This window comes from Phaethon lepturus, unplaced genomic scaffold, assembly GCF_000687285.1.
Source record: "Phaethon lepturus isolate BGI_N335 unplaced genomic scaffold, ASM68728v1 scaffold17465, whole genome shotgun sequence".
NCBI classification, from domain to species: domain Eukaryota; kingdom Metazoa; phylum Chordata; class Aves; order Phaethontiformes; family Phaethontidae; genus Phaethon; species Phaethon lepturus.
Genome location: NW_010542871.1, coordinates 32,650 through 54,688, shown reverse-complemented (window position 1 = coordinate 54,688; position 22,039 = coordinate 32,650). Strand labels below are relative to the sequence as shown.

At 41.4% G+C, this 22,039-nt stretch overlaps 1 protein-coding gene across 1 annotated transcript in view; it reads left to right on the top strand.

Annotated features, from left to right (window-relative positions):
* Window positions 1-2,801: 2,801 nt before the first annotated feature.
* The window catches only part of LOC104621649 (tetraspanin-4-like), a gene marked incomplete at its 3' end in the record, with an annotated part of 20,089 nt that continues 851 nt past the window's right edge, over window positions 2,802-22,039 (top strand). The window contains exons 1-2 of the mRNA XM_010288185.1: window positions 2,802-2,867; window positions 4,277-4,468. Of these exons, the coding sequence (XP_010286487.1) occupies window positions 2,802-2,867; window positions 4,277-4,468 (258 nt within the window). The remainder of the gene's footprint in view (window positions 2,868-4,276; window positions 4,469-22,039) is intronic.

The window sequence follows — 22,039 nt, the reverse complement described above, 5'->3', positions numbered from 1 at the left end:
ATCCACTACTCGTGTCTCTGTACTTGTGATTTTGCAACTGAGGCACAGGCAGCCTATTCCAGACTTACACTGAGGTCTGTCCTGGAACAGACTCTTAATTCAAATCTTTGAAGTCTTAGGGCTATGACACTATCCCTTCTGGTGTCCCACTGTTTTGGCCTTAGAATAAAAGATTTTACACAAAAATGCAACATTTATTGGGAAAAAAAAAAGTTAAAGGAAGCTGCATTTTGTTTCAGATTTTGCCATGAGCTGCCTTGCTTGCAAGAGAGTGGATTATCATGAGCAATTAGGCAAATAATGTGTTAAACATTACACAAGAGAATGAAAAAAAAAATGCCATTGTCAGTAGCCTGACATCTTTGAGGGGGATTTGCTTTTCTTTTTCAGAAAGTCAACTCTGTACTTACCACATGGAGTCAATACGGATTCATTTTTGGCTGCCAGTAGATCATGTTCAAGCTGTAGACTTCTTGCTAATCTTTTTGTTTTAACATTTCCTCTTTTAACCATGACAGTTTTCCTGTTTGCGTGAAGCCCCCAAATTGTCAAGAATAGCCCTATTAATGGTTTTGGTTTTGTTCATTTTCACATCTCGGCAAGGCCTGAAAGTGGTCAAGACTTACCATCTCATCACTGTTCTTCTGGCTGTTTGGCATGAACAGGGACTGGGGGGGTCCTGGTTTCAGTCAGGGCAGAGTTAATTTCCTTCACAGAAGCTGGTGTGAGACTGTGTTTTGGATTTGGGATGAGAAAATGTTGATAACATGCTGATGTTCTGAGTTGTTGCTAAGTAGCCAAGGACAGTCCAGCCTCTCGTGCTGGGCTGCCAGCGAGAAGGCTGAGGGTGCACGGGGAGCTGGGAGGGGACACAGCTGCGACAGCTGACCCGGGCTGGCCAAAGAGATATTCCCTACCATACAACGTCATGCCCAGTGTATAAAGCTGGGATGAAGAAGAAGGAAGGGGTGGAGGGGATAGTGTAGGAAGAGAAAAAGTGGAGGAAAGGGAACATCATAGATAACTAAATAAAATTATCTGTAACTTAACAGCTCCTTAGATACCAAGACAAAGAAATCAAAACAGACAGGCATCATAAAACCAACTACAACAGTTTTGTCTTTGCTCTGACCCAGAATAAATAAATGTGATCCCTCTGATCCGTGAGTCTTAGACTGGGAATTAAGCTGCTGTTCAGTTCAGAATGGGGGTGGGAGGTTGGGAAGTGAGCTTTTTGAATGTTTGGGAGCAGGACATATTCTGCTATTGTTGGAAAGGCTCCTGTGGCACTTTTCGTGGGTCTTGGCTCCCTTAAGCATTTCCTTACGAGGTGCTTGGCTGTAATTCTGGTCAGTGGACAGGGGCTTACAGGTGTGCTTCACTCCTAGGCAGAAACGTGGCTTTAACGAGCAGTTTAGACTAGAGTTAAGGGCAGCTTCTTTTTCCCAGGGCCGGATGTGACAGCTTAGTGACTTTATTCAAGGACTTTGAGTGGACATTCTGGTGTGGGAAAAGGAACGGGGCTGAACTAAGGTGGAGCAGCCCTCACTAGTGTGTGCTGACATTTCTGAAGCAACATTTTGTGAAATCCAGTTTGAGCCAGATGGTTTAATGCTCAAAGGATCCCTTTGTGCATTTCAGATTTTGGTTAATCAACCTAAGAAAGAGCTGTGCTTTATCTCTGAAAAATAGGAAGATAATAAGCTGCTAGAGAGCTTGACGTATATTAGAGTATCTCTGAATCAAGGGCAATGTAGTGAGATACTCCTGCTGACCAGGATCTTCAACTGGCCTGAAATACTCAGACCTCATCTAAGTGGGTACAGCTAAAGTCACAGCATTTTGCACAAACCATCTCCTGGTTTTATGATGTTTTGTGCCACTGGTGAATTCCCAGTTTCCACAGACAAGAATGACTTTGGAGGGAAAAGATGCTGGAATCAAATGTCCTAAGAGCAATGATGTCTCAAGCATTATGCATTGTACATCATAAAGCATTTAATGGGTGATGGAGGAGCAGGTGAGCAGGTCTTGCCTTTACCAAGCGCAGCAGTGTCCTCAGCAAGACCCACCTCCCATAGTACAAATGATAGTTGTAGGTGTCAATATCACTCACAGCAGTGTAGCAACATGGAGAGCACGAAAGGTGATGAAACAAGCTGCCTCTTATGAGTGCTGTTGAGTTGCTTCAGAACAAAGAACTGAAGATAATAGCTAAACATATTGCAAGGTGATGGCTCTGCTGTTGCTGGGCATCTGCCTTTGTTAGGCTTAATTGGGCCATTTGTGTGGCCTCACTGTGCCTGTGGCTTCAAGGCTGATTTGAAGGCCGAATGTCCACCAGGCTGCAGAGGCAGAAGCGCGGTTGTACTTTCCATCCTGTTCCTTGGCCAGTTTAATGCTATTCCTGATTGTATTTCAGTGCTCTGACACGTTCAGTTTTAATGTGGGTGTCTGCCACCTCTCCTTTGATGCTGTTCTGTAGTCCAGTAGACCTTCAGAGTTTTATTCCTTTTCTAGGGAATTTATTCCTAATTTTTTTCAAATCTTTTTTTCCTTGGGTCATATTGATAGCTTTTTTAACCTCATTTACCCTAAATGATTTTCTATGAGTTACCTTCTTTAAGTATGCTTCCTTCTCTTCTCCCCTGGTTATTCTTCCATCATTTTAGACCATGTTAAAGACCATGGTCTGTAAGTGGGCATAGAGGGGAGGTATTTCCAATGTATATGGTCAAGGCGTGGACTGCCCTTTCGTGGTGCTTGTGGAGGGTACTTTGCGAAAGGGTGAATATGGTGATATGGGATGCCTGTACATGAAAAGTCTGCCTTCTCTCAATGGAGACATGCAGATTGAAGCAGCTGAGGTACATTACAATGAGATATAGTTTGGCTCCTTAGTTCTGAACAAAATAGACTGGTTTGCAACGGGACTGAGGAGTCCTGCCTTGAGACACAACTGCCTTTAATGTCCCTTATTGAGGGGGCATTCAATGCCATGCAGAGGCACCCTTAGGAATTAGTACTGAGAAATTGCTTTGGCTTTTGTGTTTCTCTTCTGTGTTTCGTTTTTGAGGCTTAGCTCTGCCCCAGGATTAGCTCTGTCTTTTTCCTTCCCTGGTTCATGAGCTGCCTTCTGTTCATCCACTTTATGCAGACATTTAATTGATATGCTCCTATGTCTGGCTTACTACTCTATGAACACAATTTCTTTCCTAGCCTTTAATTGATTTGGATAATAAAGTGCAATTATAAAACTCAATAAAAATTGGATATTTTAAAGGGAGACCAGGAAAGAAAGAAACCTAAGTGATGCTCTGCTGTGTAACTGTATAATAAACGCAAAATCTCCTTTTGTAATTCTGTTTAATTGCTCAGCTTTACTCAGATTGTTACAAATCTGCAGGCTTTCTTGCAATTATAAGCAGCATGCTTATAAATATTTGTGTTTTTTAAAAATTCCTTGTGTATATAATAATTGTAAACTCTCTGGTTTTTGTGGTGGCTGCTGCTGCTGCTGCCTACATGGGCATCCTCCCTTCTCCTTGCTCACATGCCTGAGGAACCTGTACTACTGCTCCCCTCTCAAACTTTTCCTAAACCAGCCAAGTCCTCTTCTGAGGATTGAATTACCAAACCAGTGGCCACATCAGGAGTAAATATGTGTTTGGGTTTTTAATGTTACGAGAGGATTCTATATCCTTCTCTGGCCCCTTTATACTCTAAATGCTCTCTTGTTTCCAAGGGAGGCTAGACCTTGGGCAGGAACTAACTAAGAAGAGGTGTGAGGTGTCCTACCGGGGGATGCTCTGGCAAGATTTGTTTATGGCATGTGCCAGGGATGGGAGACAGTGTATTGGGATGGGAAGAACAGGGGATTGAAAGTGCTTCAGCCATTCTGGGCAGCTCTCTGAGGTACCTAAATAGGATATCCCTTTTGAGATCTGAGTCTTTGGGAATTTCCTCTTTACTCAGGGTCTGCTTTTTCACTAGGGATGAAGGGACCTCATATCTGAAGTTGTGTCTTGGATTTAGGACATATGGGTCTTTTTCTTGAGTGTTACATCTTACTGATGAGTTCCCCCTCTATAATTTTTTTTTCTTTCTCCTTTGTATTCCTTACTGAAAGTGCCATAGGGAGAGATTTTCTTACTAGGTGTGACTGCTGGGTTTACCCCAGCAGAGCAGTTCTACCACTGCTATGTTGTTATGGATTAATATCTGGGGTTGCTTGGATGTGATAACTGAGTTCCGTTGTTTCTTTTTGTTTTCCCAGTTGGGAGGCTGTGGAATCCTTGGAGTAGGCATCTGGCTGGCTGTTACCCAAGGGAACTTTGCCACCCTCTCCTCTTCTTTCCCGTCCCTGTCAGCTGCCAACCTACTGATCGTCACGGGGACGTTTGTCATGATCATTGGCTTCGTGGGCTGCATAGGCGCCATCAAAGAAAACAAGTGCCTCCTGCTGAGTGTGAGTATTAAGCCGCTATGCCGTTGCAATGTTTGCTGTCTTAAGCTGCTGGTGCTATTCCAATGCATGTTAGTGTCCTGTATTTCAACAGAAGTGGCTCACTTGACATGGATGAGATGTGATCCATGTTTGAATTGGTCTTTGATAGCTCTAAGGAGCTGCTAGATCATTCCTGACTATGCTTTTAACCTGACCTTGGAGGATGAGACCTGCAAGAAAGGTTAGCAGTTGTGTAGGTTTCCTTGAACTCCTCAGAGAAGAGGGAGAGGCTTGCGAAGACATCTTTTGCAGTGTACCTTTGAATTCTTTTCACTCAGCTTTGGTAGCTATCTATTCCAAATGTCTACCCTGGCAGGACTGATGATCTAAAGTCCTGGGCAGAAAGATCAAATGTAGGCAGGAAACATTGTAAAGAGGTTGATTTTGTTTTAAATTGGAAATTAATCCTTCAGATTTGGCAATGCTGATTTTTGCCAATCATTAACTCTCAAAAGGCTGAGATGTCAGGAAGCAAAGGTCGCAGCACAAAGAGACTGCTGTGAAATCAAAGATTAATAAGGTGCCAGCTGTCCGTGACTTAACAGGAGCCTTGAGCCACATCCCTAGTGTATTTTATCAAATTTGATGCCACTCAAAACTGAACTTCAGAAATAGTGAGTGTCTGCTGTAGTTGGTGTTAGTGTGTATTTTGGGTCCTGTTCACCAGGAAGTGAGGTGGTCTTACTGCTCAAGTCCAGGACTTCATTGTAAGGTTCAGCAAACCTCAGAGTGAAGTGAAGCTGGGGTTTAGTGGTGATTCCTTTGTAAAAGGCTGTTCCTCATGTATTCTTTTTGTTCCCCTGGAAACTACAGAATGAGTCAAGATGCACAGCCCCCAAGAAAAATTCACCCTGTAAAAATCTTTAAGTGATTGTGAGATTCCAAACCTCAATAGAGGACTCTTTCAAGACCCCTGCCTTAATCAGTTGTTTCTGCTCATTTTTAACTAGTAAAAGTCAGGACTAGTCAGTCTGGGCTAGTAAGGGCTTTGAAACTAAAATGAACAACATAGATTGAAATTAAGGCAATTTTGTGAGTGGAAACTTATATTGGGAAGGATGAAGTCAGAATCTGAGGCTGAAACTCCTTGACAATTTTAACAGTCTTATAAATACCCACTTTGTGGAGGAAGTGTCTGCCTAGCCAGATGTAATTACTGGATTACAGCATCAATGCCAATGCAGCAGGAGTCCACAGGGTACTGAGTCTAATGGTATAGCTTACATATGCAAAAATATACGGTATAGCCTATATATGCAAAATCACCTATTTTGTGCTTTTTTGATTAAAGTCCTAGCTCATGTGTGACCAGCAATGAGCAGTGTCGTCTTGCGTGTCAGGATCAGGTCAGGATCTGGCAGTCAGTCCTCAGTATTAGAAGAGTTTCAGCTTTCTATCTTGTATGGTTTGTTAGCCCTCATCACTCCTTTTGGCAAGGGCAAAGTATCCCTTGATGAGCCATCATTGCTGCAGCTAGAGCATATATACTCAGACAACCCTAGACGGGCATCCTTTTAGGGAGATGCAAATGGTTGGGGGTACTGCTTCTCCTAACACATACTGCACAATACTCGGAATCTAATGCCCTTCAATGCACAATGTAAGGACTAACCTAATGCCCTTCAGTGCATGATGTAAGGACTGTGCTTGATGGATCAAGTTAAGTAATGCAAAGGAATACAAAAGTATTTAGGAACTCTTTGCATGGAAGAATTGGGAAGCTTGGTCTGATCTGGTACCAGCATTTCATTGTCTGCCTGCCCTTGCATTTGCATTCTGTAGGGATTCAGTATGGCCTCTATTTACTCAATTTTCTTAAAAATGGAGTTACATTAGAGCTGATTAGAGCTACTTTAATTCTGAATAAGCCCAACTACAGAGGGCTGAAATACAGTTTCATTAGTCTACACTGAATTCACTTTTTGTTTATTCTAGAGTAACTTTCCACAATGTGTTCTTACTTACCCTCATTAAATACCAGTGAGATTTTTGAGCTCTTGTGAGTTTTTCTGTTGAGTCTATCTATTTGGAAGGGAAAAGGATGATGGTAGGAGCTTCTGTTTCTGGGAGCAAAATTTTATCATGTGTGTTTTGCTCTTAGTCTTCCTTTCCCCACATGGCTGGTTGTATTTGACTAGTGTTTGAAATAATGCTTGTAAATTCAGGATTGGGGCATTTGGTTTTGGCCAGCTCCTGTTTTTCTAGGTAACGCAGATAGCAAAATATAAATGCCTGAATGAAAGAAGTTGCTGGATATCAAATCAAGGCTGTTCTTAGGGTGGTGTGTTGCTACATCTTTTCATCTTTTTCTTATTTCACAGGTGTTCCCAATGCTGTGTTCTGCCAAAATGATAAGAATCTCTTCCCAAAATACCTAATTTTTTGGTTAAACATCCCTGAGAATGCCTCTTCTCTACTGCTTTTTAAGAGGACTGTTCTGTTGCAGCTGGGATGGGATAGGATTTACCATCTAAGTTGTAAAGAGAAAGCTACTAAACATTGGCAACCCTGTGTGTATGTGATGCACATTGTGTTTAACAGTCATTGCAGGATCAAGTCCTTATACTCCTTTCTGTATCTCCCAGGCCACCACTTAACATCTGGCTTTGCTCCTGGCAGTAGCTAAGATTGCTTTTTGAACTAAATTCTGTAATTTATGTCTCCAGAAGGTATTACCACAAAAGTGACAGCAACTCATGGAATAGGTTGTCTTGATCATGTGTGATGTCACTACCATATCCTCTTGTGCAGCATTTGGTTGAGAGAACTTTTCCTACCTTTTTCTTCCATTTGGAAACAGGAGCTTTGATCGTACACAGACAGAGAAACTGAAGTCTGGCCACACAGATGTTTAAGATGGGCTGATGGAGGCTATTTAATTGTATGGATAGTATATTCTGTTGTACTATTCACTGGATAATGTATGCGATTCTCTTAATTTGCCCTTATCTCCTGATATTTGGCCAGCCCTAGCACTAGATCAATAGAGAGGCAAGTGCTAAACAAGCTTAGGGAACTGGGATGGACAGGAGTTAGACAAGGTCTGCAGGCAGTTGAAACAGGTTTGTGGTAGGCTTAAGAGCAATGAAAAGCTGTTAATGGAGTATTAAAATGAAAGCAAGAAGTAAAAACTAGGCTATTGTGTCCCTTGCATGTTTCAGTAGTCTATATGCATTCAGTAGTCTGATGAAGTGAAGCTTGGAATGGACAAAAAGAAAAGGAAGTGGAATAAACCAAGCTGGAAGAGTACCCAGGGATGCTGTTGTGGTGGGAGTGGTATATATCTGCATATACAAGATCAAATATTGCTCCACTGAGCAGAACATCTCTGTGTATCTCTTGAGTAACAGGCTTCCTGACCTCCTCTTTTCCTCTTCTCGATACAATGTGAGAGAGAGTCTGGGAGTTAAACATGACCATGGACAGTAATAAAAATGATGCTAATGTTGTCTGGTTCTCCAGATGCTCTACTTGTACTGTATTCTTGTCACCACCTGCTCTGAAATCATGCCCTTAAGATCTCCTTGAAGACACTTATGGCATTATAAGCATATGGACCACATGGACATGCCTGCTCTAACCCAGAACAATTTGGACCTCCACTTGCTGTTATCTCCTCTAGTGCATCCCGTCCTAATGATAGGTTGGTGGTAGTCTCTAGAACTTGCAAGGACTGGAAAGGCCTCCCACACAACAGGAGCACCTCTTGTTCTGCTTTCTAAAAGCAGAAGAAAGAGGAAAGGATGTGGCAGTTACAAGCTGGGGAAGGATGTAGTTGGGAGGATGTGCTGTTGTTATTGAGGTGAGTGGTTTGGAGGAAGACATTGGAAATTTTGCAGCAGGCATGGAGCACCACTGGGGTCCTAAAATGGATGGGGAGGGAGCAGGACAGGAAGAACTACTAGCTCAACCCGCCTGCGTTGGAGGAGCAGGATTTTCTGTGGTGTTGGACACAGCAGAATGTTTGTTTATGATCTTGCCTTATGAATAGTGCTACTGTTCGATGATGCGGTAAGGGGTGAGATTTCCTAAAGAGTTTGAGTGAATGAGAAATGAACAGTATCAAATGGACATTTTGATCTATTTATATTTCATACACTAGGTTGCAGAGCAGATGAGACTCTGATCCTGTATCTTTGTGTTCTCCACATATGACATTTGTATTGCATTGTCAGAGCAAACCTGTAAGCTCTTTGGTATTAGGCTGCTGTGATGTTAGGTGTGAACAATAATAATTGCTTACCTCTGGCATTTGCCAATGACTTTTGAAAGAAAGGAGGACAGACAAAGTGTTTTAAGTAGCAGAGGACAGATGGAGAAAGGAGGTTAAAAGCAGAAGTAGAGTTTAATTTGTAAATGAGATTTTTGCATAGCTGCATGCAATAGTCAGGAATGACCCACATTAATTCTCTGAATAGAGTGTTTAGATAGCCTAAAGCTTCACAATTTTACTGACTCGAAAGGACTTACCTGGTGTCCACCAACTAAGGAGATGGCAGGTATTCTTTACTCAGTGGCAATATATGGCCAGAACAATGCCTCATTAATCTCTAAAGAAAAAAGCCCATTCCTATTTCTCTGCATTCAGAGGAATAGGATAATATGAACATCTAAAAAGGAGTGTGGAAAAAGAACTTTAAAAGGAAACCTCAACCATCCTGTGCATTCTGCAAAAATACACACATGGGGCAAGTTGTGCGGCTGTCATTCTAAGATCTCTATGAACAAAGAATGGATATTTATAATGATTCTTACTTGCTCCAGCTGCAATGTGAAAGAAGATAAACTTTTCCATCATTAAATTTCCATGGGGATACCAGAGCAACTATCATTTCTTGAAATAAGTATATGACCTGGTGTATATAAACTTGCATCTGAATGTAGATGCAAATTGATGAGTGAAGCAGGTGAAAAATGCTTTCTTGCTTCAGTAAGATTCCTTTGACATTTCTGCTATTCTTACTGTTCAGGATTGTGTAACAGAGGTCCCTTGGCTACAAGCTCAGCTGTAATTAGAAAATGGCAGCTTTGTTCTGATGGGTTATGTCACTGTCCTGAACAGGTGAGAGAGGTAATAAGCTAAGAGTCTGACTTGAGAAAGTTAGTTTATGGACTTACATTGATTTTTAAATTTTTTTTTCCATAGGTATTTGATCCTGTGCTGCAGGATGATCTAGCTGTACTGCGAATCTCTATAGACTACCTTGAAACAAAATTAGGAATCTGTTTTTGTTCCCTTCCCCTTTGCAAATATGTTCTAGTTCTAACGTCCATCAGAGCTATTAGCCATATCCATCATCTTTGTGAATTTTAGCAAGATGCTTAGCTTGAGTGTGCTTAACTCTGTTGCAGTGCATATGCTTTCAGCTGAGGGCAGGTCTTTGCAGAAGGTGATGCACCAGTGTGCTGTGCCACGCTAGCACGATCAGTTATGATGACTTGATCAGAGCACTGACTTTAGGCAGGTGCTGTATGCAGATGTGCACATGCCACTGCTCTATGCTAAAGAAATTTATGCCTGATTAAGTATTTTTTTTCTCTTTCATATTCAAATGCTGACTTACACAGACACTTAAGGATCACTTAAACATTGTTTTTTTAGGTTAATTGCTTAAGGTCTATGTTTGAGGAGCTGAATTGCCTGATTTCTCTGCCTTTCGTATATGTTTAGCAGAGATCTGTATCTGTATGCTTGCACTGATAAAGGTCATTATGCCATGGATAGTCCAGGTAAAAAATCTCGTCTCTAGACCTTAAATCATGATGGATTATGTTATTTATTATCTGTATTACAGTATCCCATGCAGGCAGCCCATGAGATCAGGATGCTTGTTCTGCATAAAACTCCTAGTAAGAGGAGGTCCCTGACCAGTAGAGCTTACAATTTAAATGGATAAGACAAATGGAAAGTATTATTATCCTCATTAGACAGATGGAGAGATGCAGCACAGTGAAACTAAGTGCCTTGCATAGGTTGCACTGGGAGATTGTGGGAGAGCTATGAAGCAAGCCCAAATTGTCGAAATCTCAACTCAGTGCCTTTGTCTCTTTCTCTGATCACAGAAGACTATGTCTACCTGTCCTGTGTGCTACCATGACCTTTAAGAAGTATTTAGTCCATGTTTCCATAATAGTGATGAAAATTTTGACTTCTTTCATCATATGTATTATGTCCAAATGATAAATAAGTACCCCAAAGCAAAGTTAGTTCTCAATTTTTGTTTTGTTGAAAGTGCCTAATGGGCACAATTAGCTGGTTTCCATGAATTCTACTGCAGGCTGTCCTAGCTGAGCCAATCAGCCCAATTGCAACGTTACCTTCAGTTAAATGGGAAACAGGACATTCAGAGAAGCTGCTAGAATGGGCATGTAAACATGTTCTGATGTAAATTTTTTGCAAACAGGAACTTACTTTTGGTCCAGGAAATCATATCATCACTGGTAAAAACCAATATCAGGCCCTTTGTGAACGAAGGATTTTTATGTCTATTTGGTTGTTAGAGCGCATATGCATAGCTGTTGGGTTTTTGGGATTTTTTTTCTTCAATGATATGATACGAATAACATATTTTTCTGCTCGTGGTTGGGATATGCAACATGGCCAATAATCCGATCAAAAGAGGAGAGGGTGAGTCTTGCCTGTGTAGACCTTAAGGCCTAAAAAGGCCTTAAGTTGATGTAGGTGATTCTTCACCACGTGTTGCCCATACAGGAATATATTAGAAAGGGGAAGGGGCTTGAAGCAGACAAAATGCTGGTTCTTCTCTGGTTACCCAAACCTAGCTGCCTTCTTATAAAGTGCTAAGGTTGGGTATGTTCCATCAGATCAAGGATCAGATAAATAAGATGACAGCTTAGATACGCCCTCTTTCCCCTTATTCCTGATTTTGTGGATAAGCCTGATTTCTTTTTGCGCAAAAGATGAAACAATGATCAATGAGAAGGGGAAAAAAAACAATCCTTAATAGACAAATCTATGTGTTCAGCTTAACTTAATTAATGAGAACCTCATGTTAATAAGCGAGGAGTTCATCACAGTTGCTGGAATAAGTAAGATCAGAATTAAACTTTGATATTAGGTCAAGACCAGCTGTGAAAAGAGCTGATTCTATATATGTATCTGGATGACTATCCAGACATCAAAAGACTCTTATTTATGGAATAGTCCAAGGGGAAAATGAGTGCTGGTGATGTTTTGTACTGTGCTGTTGAGAGTTTTCTGAATTTCAGCCAGCTCATCTGTAAATGAAATAGCAATAAAGAAAATAAGGAAAAAGTTAATGAGTGGGAAGAAAAGGAGACTAAAAAACCCTACTGTTTTCAGTAGTGTCACTGAATCCAATCAGAGAGCTGACAGCTGAAACTCCATTGGTGACAGGAAATTTATTTCAAAGCAGCTAAATGGGAAAGAAATAGCCTGTGAATGACTTCATCTCAGTAATTTAATGCTACAGACCAAACAGTAGATTTTCATTCCAGCTTAGCACATGAGCGTGTGTTCTTTCAGCAATCTGTGTAGCAAAATCAGGGAAACTGTGTCTGCAGCCACAGCAGCAAGCTCACTTGCAAAGACCAGGAAGATGCCATACACACAGGCCGAAAGCATTAGGTATAACGCTTCTCTGTGTAGTGCTGTGTTGCATATGAAAGCCCTAACTTGCAACCTGTTTGGACTGTAAGCACTGAGCACCAAACTCCCCTGGTTTTGTTGCCTCTCCCTTATTATTAAGAATCTGCTCCTCATTGCATTTGAGTTTTTAGGTCCTTCTGCTTGGCCGATACTGAAACTCGGGAGTGGATGGGAGCTAAGTCCTCCCATTCCTCCCTTCTTTTCTTCAGCTTCTTCATTAACTGGTAGCAGTTAATCAAAGAACCTGGAAACAGAGGAGAGAAAGAATAAAGCTGTTTACCTTCATTCCTGTTTTTAGACTTGAGCATAGGCTCAAATGTGTAGGAAGGGCTTGCCTCATAGGGTAGTATTTCTTTTTCTAATCTGGACTGATGCCACTAGTGCCTGGTATGCTTTGAATCACAGAATCATAGAATATATCAAGTTTAAAGGGACTCATAAGGAGTCCAACTCCCTGCTCCTCACAAGACTACCTAAAATTAAACCGTATGACTAAGAGTGTCATTTAGATACTCTTTGAACTCTGACAGGCTTGGTGCCCTGACCACTTCCCTGGGGAGCCTGTTTCAGTGACCGACCACCCTCTCAGTGAAGAACTTCGTCCTAACATCCCCATTCCTTTTTGTATTGCCAAGCTGCTGCTTTATCGCAGTCAAACAGTGTGACAGTGCCATGAGCAGGAGTCAGTGGAGCTATACTAATTTATATCAAGGCTTAATCTGTTTGTCTGAATGGCTATCGCTGTTCCTGAGTTCCTAACTCCTGGTTGATTAATCTATTCACTAGTAGTTGTTAGCTGTGTATTAGCAACATCAGCTTCTCTGACAGTCTACGCAGGCTCAAGATCCCCTATCACTTAGCCTTCCTTCACCCCATCTTTTGTCTTGGCATTGAACCAACTTGCACGTGCCAGAATTTGTTGAAAAGAAACCTGACTCTGAGCCATTTCAAAAGGGGACTCAGAAACCAAGCCTCCTCATCTTGCCCTACTACTGTCTGTAAGGGTTTGGGGTGGGTCAGAGATACCTCACTGCATGTCAAATTACCAGGACAATTAAGCAACCCAATGAACCTCACGGTGGAAGAGCAGAGAATAAGACTAAATGCTGGTCAGGAAAACACTTCTAAGGAAGCCTGTTTTCTGCCAGAGCTTGCAGTCTCCGGACAGACGTGTTCATTTCCTGATCTGTAAGACTGACCTCTGCTGATTTTGATGGACTTTTGCTACAGACGTAGGGTCACTTGCAAGATCTGGTAGGCAACAGATTTGCTCTAATTTTGAACGTAAAGGACAGGTAACCTGTGTGCTCCTTGCCCGCCCAGATAGTAATGTCACTTTTGAGCATAACATTTGATTTTTTTTTTTTTCCTAACAATAAAATTATCTCCTCAGATAGAAAGCCATAGGCTTACCAAAGCAGCATGTGTGCTTATATTCCCAATCATTCATTTGCTAGTTTAGCCACCTTAACACTGCTGCTTAAATTAAAGAACAACATTGGCTTTTTTCTTTAAGGATTAGAATTACCTGAACCTCAGACAAAATGTAACTCTAGAGGTAAAGTGGAAGCTAGCTTGTGTAAATCAGTGATGCCTACACAAGATATAGCCAGAGCTGATTTGATGCTATAGACATTTCAGTTCCCCAGTAGGAGAATATTACCAGCTAAAAGGCAGAATTAGGTGAGCCAAACCTAATTCTGGTTTGGCTCACCTAAACCAGAGTTCATTTGTTCATTTTTTTGTTCATTTTTCAAACTACTCGAAATTGTTCATTTTTTAAACTACTGCAAGACTGACCCATGTGCATCTGATGCAGCAGCCTCTGTGTAGCACATTTGGGAACAGAAAATTGGGGAGAAAACCAGCAGTAGAATTTAAACACAGACAAAATACTCTACCTTGTCTTTTTTCTCTTCTTAACCATCTGCTTCTCACAGTTTCCTTCACTTAAACAGGCAGTGCAGTTTCCAGATGCTGTTTTGAGACTCTTAGAAATAAGAGAAATTTTCAGTTGTTATAATTAGGAATTGAGGTCCGATTGCAAGCTTAGCTCAGGGTTTGCAAATATGTGTAAAGGGACAATTGCAGAATTTCAGAGGAATTTTTTTTCCCCTTCAGCTCATTGTAAATCAGCCGAGCAGCATGGTCATGACATTTGCTCTTATCTTGGGGGACCTTCTGTCAGTTTGCCTAGCACTTGGGGTCAGCCAGATGTTCGGTGTGAACATGAGTGTGAAGCCAGCCCTGCTGACTCGCTCGGTCCCCAGCCAGGCTGTGTGGGGAGCACTCGCTGCTGCTCTCCTCTTCCTCTCAGGGCACTGAGCTGTCTGATCTCATTTCATGCTGGAGCTGCAGATGACAAGAAATATCCTGGGGATGGTAGATTCAGGGAAGAAGCTCCATTTACTAAGCACCCAGGTGATGTAAAAGTCCGAGTAAAAGGTGTAGGTTTAGACACTAATTAACTTTGCGTGTCTTTGCGATAGATGGGGAATACTGAATTAACCCCTAGCCAGAGCCTTGTAGTTGTATTTGCTATTTCCATTAGCTATGTTAGACTCAGGCAACTGCTTTGTTATTAATGGGGTGGCACAGAGACTTCTAAGAGCTAGTCTAATGTTTTAGTTCTTCTTCAGCCGCATAGTACTTCACAAGTAGGATGAGTTTCTGTCTTGACTAGGGTAAAGATTGACACCAGATCATGTCACACCTTTGCATTATGTTTACAGAAGCGATTAAACACCCTTAAAGACAGTCAAAGGCCAACGAGACCTTTATTTGTGCTAAGGAGTAATAAATTGTGATCTGTTAAATGGGCCTACTGTTGTGATGTGAGAGTGATACCTGGTTAATATTTGATGACACTCCATTGGTTTTTGAGTCAGTTATTGGAGAAGATAGAAAGTTAGTAGAAACGCCACAAAATGCCAGTTAATATCCTATGACATGTAGTCTGGGAATGTCAAGTCTCTCAACTCTCGCTTACTAATGCAGTAAGACTGAATGATTCCAACTGAAAGCAGTAATGAGACTAAAATGAAACACTGTTAATGTGTTAAAACTGCATATGTTGTATATCTTCCCAGAAATAATTACTGCAGATTTCCCTGAGCCTTGCTGATCAGCAGGAGTTTTTGCATGTTCATAAAAAATATAGTCCAAACATAAACAGAGCTGTAGTATATATCCAGCAGGCATAAAGCATGCACGACTTTGTCACAATCACAATGAATTAACTGTTGAAGCTTTTAGAGAATAATAGCTGATGAACCAAATTTAGATACATGCCGTTTTCATAATGGAGTTTCTGTTCGTAAGTTTGCTTAAATATATTATTGCCTTTTTACAGTTTATGAGCAAACTTATCATTTTATGCTGGAAAAAAAAAGATCAGGAGACTAAAGAGATTTACTTCCAAGGAAGTATTAGAAGAGCTAAATATACACAGCATGTCAGAGAGAGGGCTCAGATGGGACATAAGTCTACAAATATTTGAGGACTCTAAATACTATGGGCAAAAAGGAAGCATGCATGGTGCTACAAATGGCGGTAAGTAGGAGCAATGGTATGGAACTAACAGGACAATTCAAAGAGTGTCAGCAAAAGCTTTGGTACTGAGATGTAGAATCAGAATCCACTGTGGTGGCAATTGATGGAAGCAAGCTGCCCTTTCCCTTTTGTTGTGAAGTTCATGTGGTAGATCAATACACTGGGCTTTTATTGACTGTAATCCCAGTTATTGTTACTCTCTGAGCACTGTCCTGTCATTTCTCTTTTGCTGCTCTTGTCTCTTTCTGTACAAGTCTTCCAGGCTCCAGAAGAAGTAATTTCTAAGATTCAAGTACAATTCCCATTGCACTTTTGCTTCTGTTCTCCTCTCCTTGCTCAGTTCCTTGGAAAAGAAAATCAAAGAAAACTTTTAAAAACTAAGGGAGCCTTTCATAATGTTCCTACTCCCTATTAATATATCAGATCAAAATGCCTTTGGGGAATTATGTTAAATCAAACTTCTTGTGAGAACTAACGATACATTAAACACTTTCACTTTCAAAAGCGGAAGGAAGTTTCAATTTTTTTTTTCTTTTTTTGAGTGCTGGTAAAATCTATAACCCTTTCAGTTTTCATTCTGTGGAGGCCTGTACCAGTATGTAATAAAAAAAGTTATTCTGGGAAACCTTTTGAAATGCTTGGAGATGATCTTTGTGTTGCTGTGCTTAGGAAGCCAGAGCCAACATTGGCAAGCATTGGTACATGAAAGCAGGTACAGGGTCCCTATAAAGAGCAGCTTGTCCTCCAGCACCTGGAGTTCTGTTTTCTAGTACCTCAGTGGGAATTCTTGAATTGATTTTTGACTTTTAATAAATGGCTTGATTTTTTCCTAAGTGTGGAATATGCAGTACATTTGGCAATAGTTTAGAGCATTCAGGACCTCTGACAGTGTTTGGTGCTTGACTTTATGCATTTAAGTTTGTTGATGCATCTGTGTTTAATTTGGTTAGGCATGGGGATGCTACACTTCTGCAGGGAAGACATAAGATTTTGCCAATGCCAACCATAGTAATGAGGCAGCTCCACTCAGTCTTGTCAATATTATTTTAATATAAATAATATAATTTATGATAAGAGAACAGGAAAATTACAAAGCATATTAAATTCAAGGAAAGCTGTTCTCCATTTTCAGGCAGCTTGGTAAAGTGTAGCTGCTATAAAATCCATTAAGTTCTTTTGACTTTAATGGAGCTCTGAATTTGTAAGTAAAGGTTTGACTTCACTTATTCAAAAAAGAGACATACTGTTTACACTTTCAGTATATATTCAGAAGATGCCGTCCCTGGAGAGAAGGTTATGTGCAGAATGTGATGTAATTTTTGATAGTAGTTCTGTTCATATCAAATTATAATCTAAAAATCAATAAAAAAATTTTCTTCTTGGCAGATAGTTTAGGCCTAAAGCACAGAAACACAATCAGATAATCCTCCTTTCAACTCAAAAATAGAAGACTTTCTCCTTTTGATCAGAACAAGCAGGGATTTTTCAAATGTGTGGAGAGCCTGCACTTTAATACGTGCCTTTTTTTTAAAATCAGAATAAAAAGATAAATGTAATAATTGGGTAGTTGTGGGCCATACCAAGCCCCACATTCCTTTACATTTCTTGACACTGAATAAAAATAACATCTTCCAGAATAAGATAAGGCTACATCTGCGGTGCTTAGCCCAGTTTGGGGCTCCCCACTAGAAGAGACATGTACATACAAGAAGGGAAGGAATCCAGTGGCAGGGCCACCATGATGATTATGGGGCACGTGATGTGCAAGGACAGACTGAGAGAACTGGGTTTGTTCTGTCATAAGAAATTAAAGCAAGGAGGAAATTTTATTCCTGTCTTCAGGTACCTTATGGTAGAGTCTAAAGAAAATACAGCTTTTGGAAGGATTCACAGGGATCGGACAAGAGGTAAGAGACACAAGTTACAACAAGGGAAATTCCAATTAGAGATAGGGAATATATTTGTTATCATAAAGATGGTCAAGTATTGGAAAAAGGTGTCCAGTGAGGCTGTGGATGGCTGTCCATCTTCATCCTTGGAGATGCTCAGAAGGTAACTGGGCACAGCTCTGCATGGCTTCATCTAGTTGACTGTGCTTTTAGCAAGGGGTTGGACCAGGTGATCCTCAGAGGTCATTGTCAACCTATATGTTTCTGTGAATCTAAGAGACTCAATCTTCTAGCAACCAGAGCTGGACTATTGTTGAAGACCAAAGTTACATATGTACACGTTAGGACCAGGCAGACAAATTAAAATCCCTGCCAGGCTATGAAGTTAGAGTTCTCTTGGAAGATCAATGAATACTTTGTAATTTCTCCTGAGTTGCTTATTAATTAGGAAGTGGAATGTCATGCTGAAATTAAAGCTGATCAGTGAGGCCTTGGTAATCCAGCCTAACTAAAAGGCAAAATACTTGACTGTGTCAAACTTGCAGGTGGTGTTACAGAGGAAAGATTGCCTGCAAATCTTCTATTTTTTTTTTCCCCTCTTCATCCTGGGAGCTGCTGCAGGCCAAGAGCAGTTAGCTTGCTCCAATGGGGATGGAGTTGCAAGTTGGGACCTCTTCTTCTCTAATAGATTTTTCTCTTTCTGGCATCAGGAGGGTGATGCATAGCTATGAGGTAGACTCGATAGTAATTGCATGCTTGCTTTTCTCTGCTCCTTTAATGGGAACCTGTGGGAAAGTCATGGGCTTTATAGAAGAATAGAATATGAAGGTAAGTGCTGAGAAACTGGCCTTAGTTTTCTTAAGGGCTGGAAATCAGCAGTGGTAGCTAGACAGAAGGGTGTCACCTTACCTCTCTTCTCATCAGAATTGCTGTGGGGTTATTTCAGGTGTAATTATAAAAAGCTGTGTGGTCGGTACCTCTCCAGTGAACCTCTACTAGGTTGCATTCCACTATTTGACAAGTAGTATGGTAAAGCATCTATCTCTACAAGGTCAGATTAATCTTTTTTTAATGGAGTTTTACATGAATGCTTTGCTTTGGGATTGTTGTTTCTCCATGCATAAATCTTTATTATACCAACAGCCTGCAGCCCCAGTGAACCAAAGCAAAACTCATTTTTATTCTTTTCTGTATTTACCACCACAGTGAGAGAACTCATTTAAAAAGGAGCTGTGAGAGTTTCCAGGAGATTTGGGGGGACTTTGGGTGCTGTGAGCTTTCAGTGGGCTTATGTTTCTCCCTTTTAATTTTGAATGGGATATGCCAAGCTGGTTCTGGCTCCAGATTGGGCATCGTTCCCTTTGGGATGATACTGAGGATGGAACTGAAAGTGAACTTTTGTTGAAAGGTGCTGTGGGAATAGAGGAGCAGGCTGTGCGTGCATCCATGCATGCACTTTAGTCTGGTGGATCAGAAGATGTGCTGAAGTGTGCAGGCCATGCTTTGCAGCCAGCTGAGTCTGAAGCCTCAATTTTTACTTTCTGACATGTTGGTTTGGGTTCAGGTAGTTCAGTGGTATCAACCCTCCCTTCTTTAGAAGGGGGTGATAAATGTGCTGATGTGTAGGTACTTGTAGCTCTTACAAGGTGGTGAATTTGAAGCCTCCACCTTGAGGTTGACCTCACCTAATTTACCTTTGCAATAAAAGATACAGTGCATGTCTTGACTGTCTGCACACAGTGGGATTACTAATACAGGTTAGTTACCTGTGATGTAACAGTGTGCTTTTTGTCAATGAATGCAAACAGTAAGATAAAACTAGAGGTCTAACTTAAAAACATTTTTCTACAGAGAAAAAGCATAATCCTACTTCTCGAGGTTTTGATTTTTTCAACACTATACATTCATTTTGTTTCACAGTATGACTTCCAAAATCTGCAATGCATGAAACCAAATTCCCACCTCTAATAGCCTGTGAAAGACATACACATGGTACATAACCATCACTGAGCAAACTTTAATTCTGAGATTTCCTAAATTTTGAGTGGTTGACTTTACAATTTAGCATCTTTTACGATGGCAGTGTCACACCTATTTCTTTAGTATGAATTGAATAAGGTAGGAGCACCATCATGGTCTTGCCCAGAGATCTAGCCCACAAGCTTCTGCTGCTGGACACAGCAGCATAGCTGGCAACAGCAACTGCCTGCTCCAGCCCTAAGATTGAGGGGGTTCTAGCAGAGTTTTATGACTTAATGTTGCAGGGGAAAACACTCTCGAGTCATTAAATTTCACTTAATTTATTGCCAATCAAGATAAACTTCTTATTACCGATTCTGGTATTGAGAAACGATGACAAACAGTTACATGCTTGGGAAGACACATCAACTTCCCTCCAGGGACATTTTCTCCCTCCTTGCCAGTCTCTAGTCCACTCCCCACACGTTATACTCCATCATGGGGGTCAGTGTGGGGTGTTTTCCTTTTTCTGCCACTCCTTGTTTGTTGCTCTTTTTTTTCCATGGCTCCAGCATGGGGTCCCTCCACAGGCTGCCATCCTCTCAAAGGCATAGCTTCTCCGGGGTCTCCACATGCGCAGGCATTCCCTGCCACTGCACGGGCCTTGCCTTTTCTCTGGTGTCTCCTGCTCCAATCGGCTGCTGCCAGTAGGTCCAGTTCCTCTGAAACGGATAACCAGATCATATCCTAAACCAAACCATTCCCATCTGCTGTTAAAACATTCTTCTGCAGGCTCCTCCTTCTCCTGCAAAGTCGTTCCCTGGCTTCATCTGTACTGTGCCAGTGAGTGCAGTGAAGGTAGGAAAAGCTTTCTTGAGAGCAAAGGAAACACAGGTCCCTGATTTTTACTCTGGTTCCTGGTCGTACCCGCAGTTCCAGGTGATGTCCTGTGAAGCGGGGCCGGAGGCCATTGGCTCTGAGGGGACAGCAGAAAGGCATTGCGGGCATGTGTGGGCCCCACAGGAGCGGGGAGGATGCTCTGTGGATGGTTTGCGCGTTGTCTGGTCACACGTGAGCTGCGGGAAGCATGTGAGTAGGCTTTTTGTGGTTGCAGGCTTTGAAGGATTTAGCTGCTCAGCCCTCTCATCTCTACTGGACGTGTGAAATGCAGGCTTTTGAAGGCTAATAATGTAACCAAAAAAATCCACTCATAGCTGGCTAAGACAAAAGGCACGTGCCTGAAATGGAGCCGCGCTTTCTTTCAGGTCCCTGCTCTAAACACCGGAGTATGAGAGGATTTCAGATTAAGCCACCAGAAATTTAACCTGGGCAGAATACCATACTTTTCCCTTTTTCATTCTTAGAAGTAATTGAAGTGCTATTTTTGAAGTTCTTCCGAAACCTTTTATCCGTTAGACAGAAAAAAGATCAGATTATAGAAGCATAGACACTTAAGGTTTGGCAAAACTATAAGCTGACGAAATTGGGGTCCTGTGGTAGGAAATGCTGATCGCTCTTTATAATGGATAGGAATCCTTCTTTTGTTCTAGAAATTGCCTGATGTAATCCAGGCTGTGCCAGTGAATTTCACAGGGAGATAGTGGTGTTCGCATGTGTGTTTTGGAAAAGCCATGCTTTATGGATTAGCAAAAAAGTACCCCACAGCCAAATAAAATATGGCAGAGTGTCTGTGCATCTTTGCAAAGAGTGATGTGCTTTGTCCTCTTTCAATTAATGCTATGCAGCAGGTTAAAATTGTAAACATAAAAAAATAAACAAGCTGCACCCAGACTGGTTTGCAAAGCCAGTGTTGGATGGCAATGATATGGAAATCGGCTTGGATCATGAGTGTGAATGAGTTCTGTGATTCAAAACTGGGCAGTAATAGGATCCAGTATTAGGGTCAGGCAGGTGTGAAGATACTTGTGATGAAGATTTGAAAATAAACTTTAATTTAAGACTAGCAGGGCAAAATGCAATGAGTTCTATAGACAGTGTAATTGTACTAGGGGAGAAAGGTATTTTCCCCTTCTTGACCTTTTGCCCTCCATTCAGTCACAGAAATCCATAGGTTCAAAGGTTTGGTTTTGACTTACCGGGCAGTGAAGAAGCTCTGATAAGGATTTGTGGCTATTAAACTTTCATAGGTTTGCAGCCTTGTGGTTGAAGCTAGTGTCACACTAACTGTGGTTTTTTTTCTCTTGGGGATGGGTTTTCAATTAAGTCAGTGTTGCTCAGTATTAGAATTCCAGCCTTGCAGGCTGCTAAGTGTGTGGAGTGTGTGTTATAGGGAGCAGGACCTTTGCCTGGGCCTAAAAAGTTTCCAAAATCACTCCCTCTCCTTTAGCCATCTTTGCAAAACTTAGTTTCATTTAATGCTCTGATACTGCTTGTTCTAAAGCCGGTGCAACCACTGTGTTGATGCTGCTGCAGACCTGTGCTGCAGCCCCGTCCAACATCTTAACAAAAAGCAAGGGATATGGTTTTTCAAAAGTGTTTGGC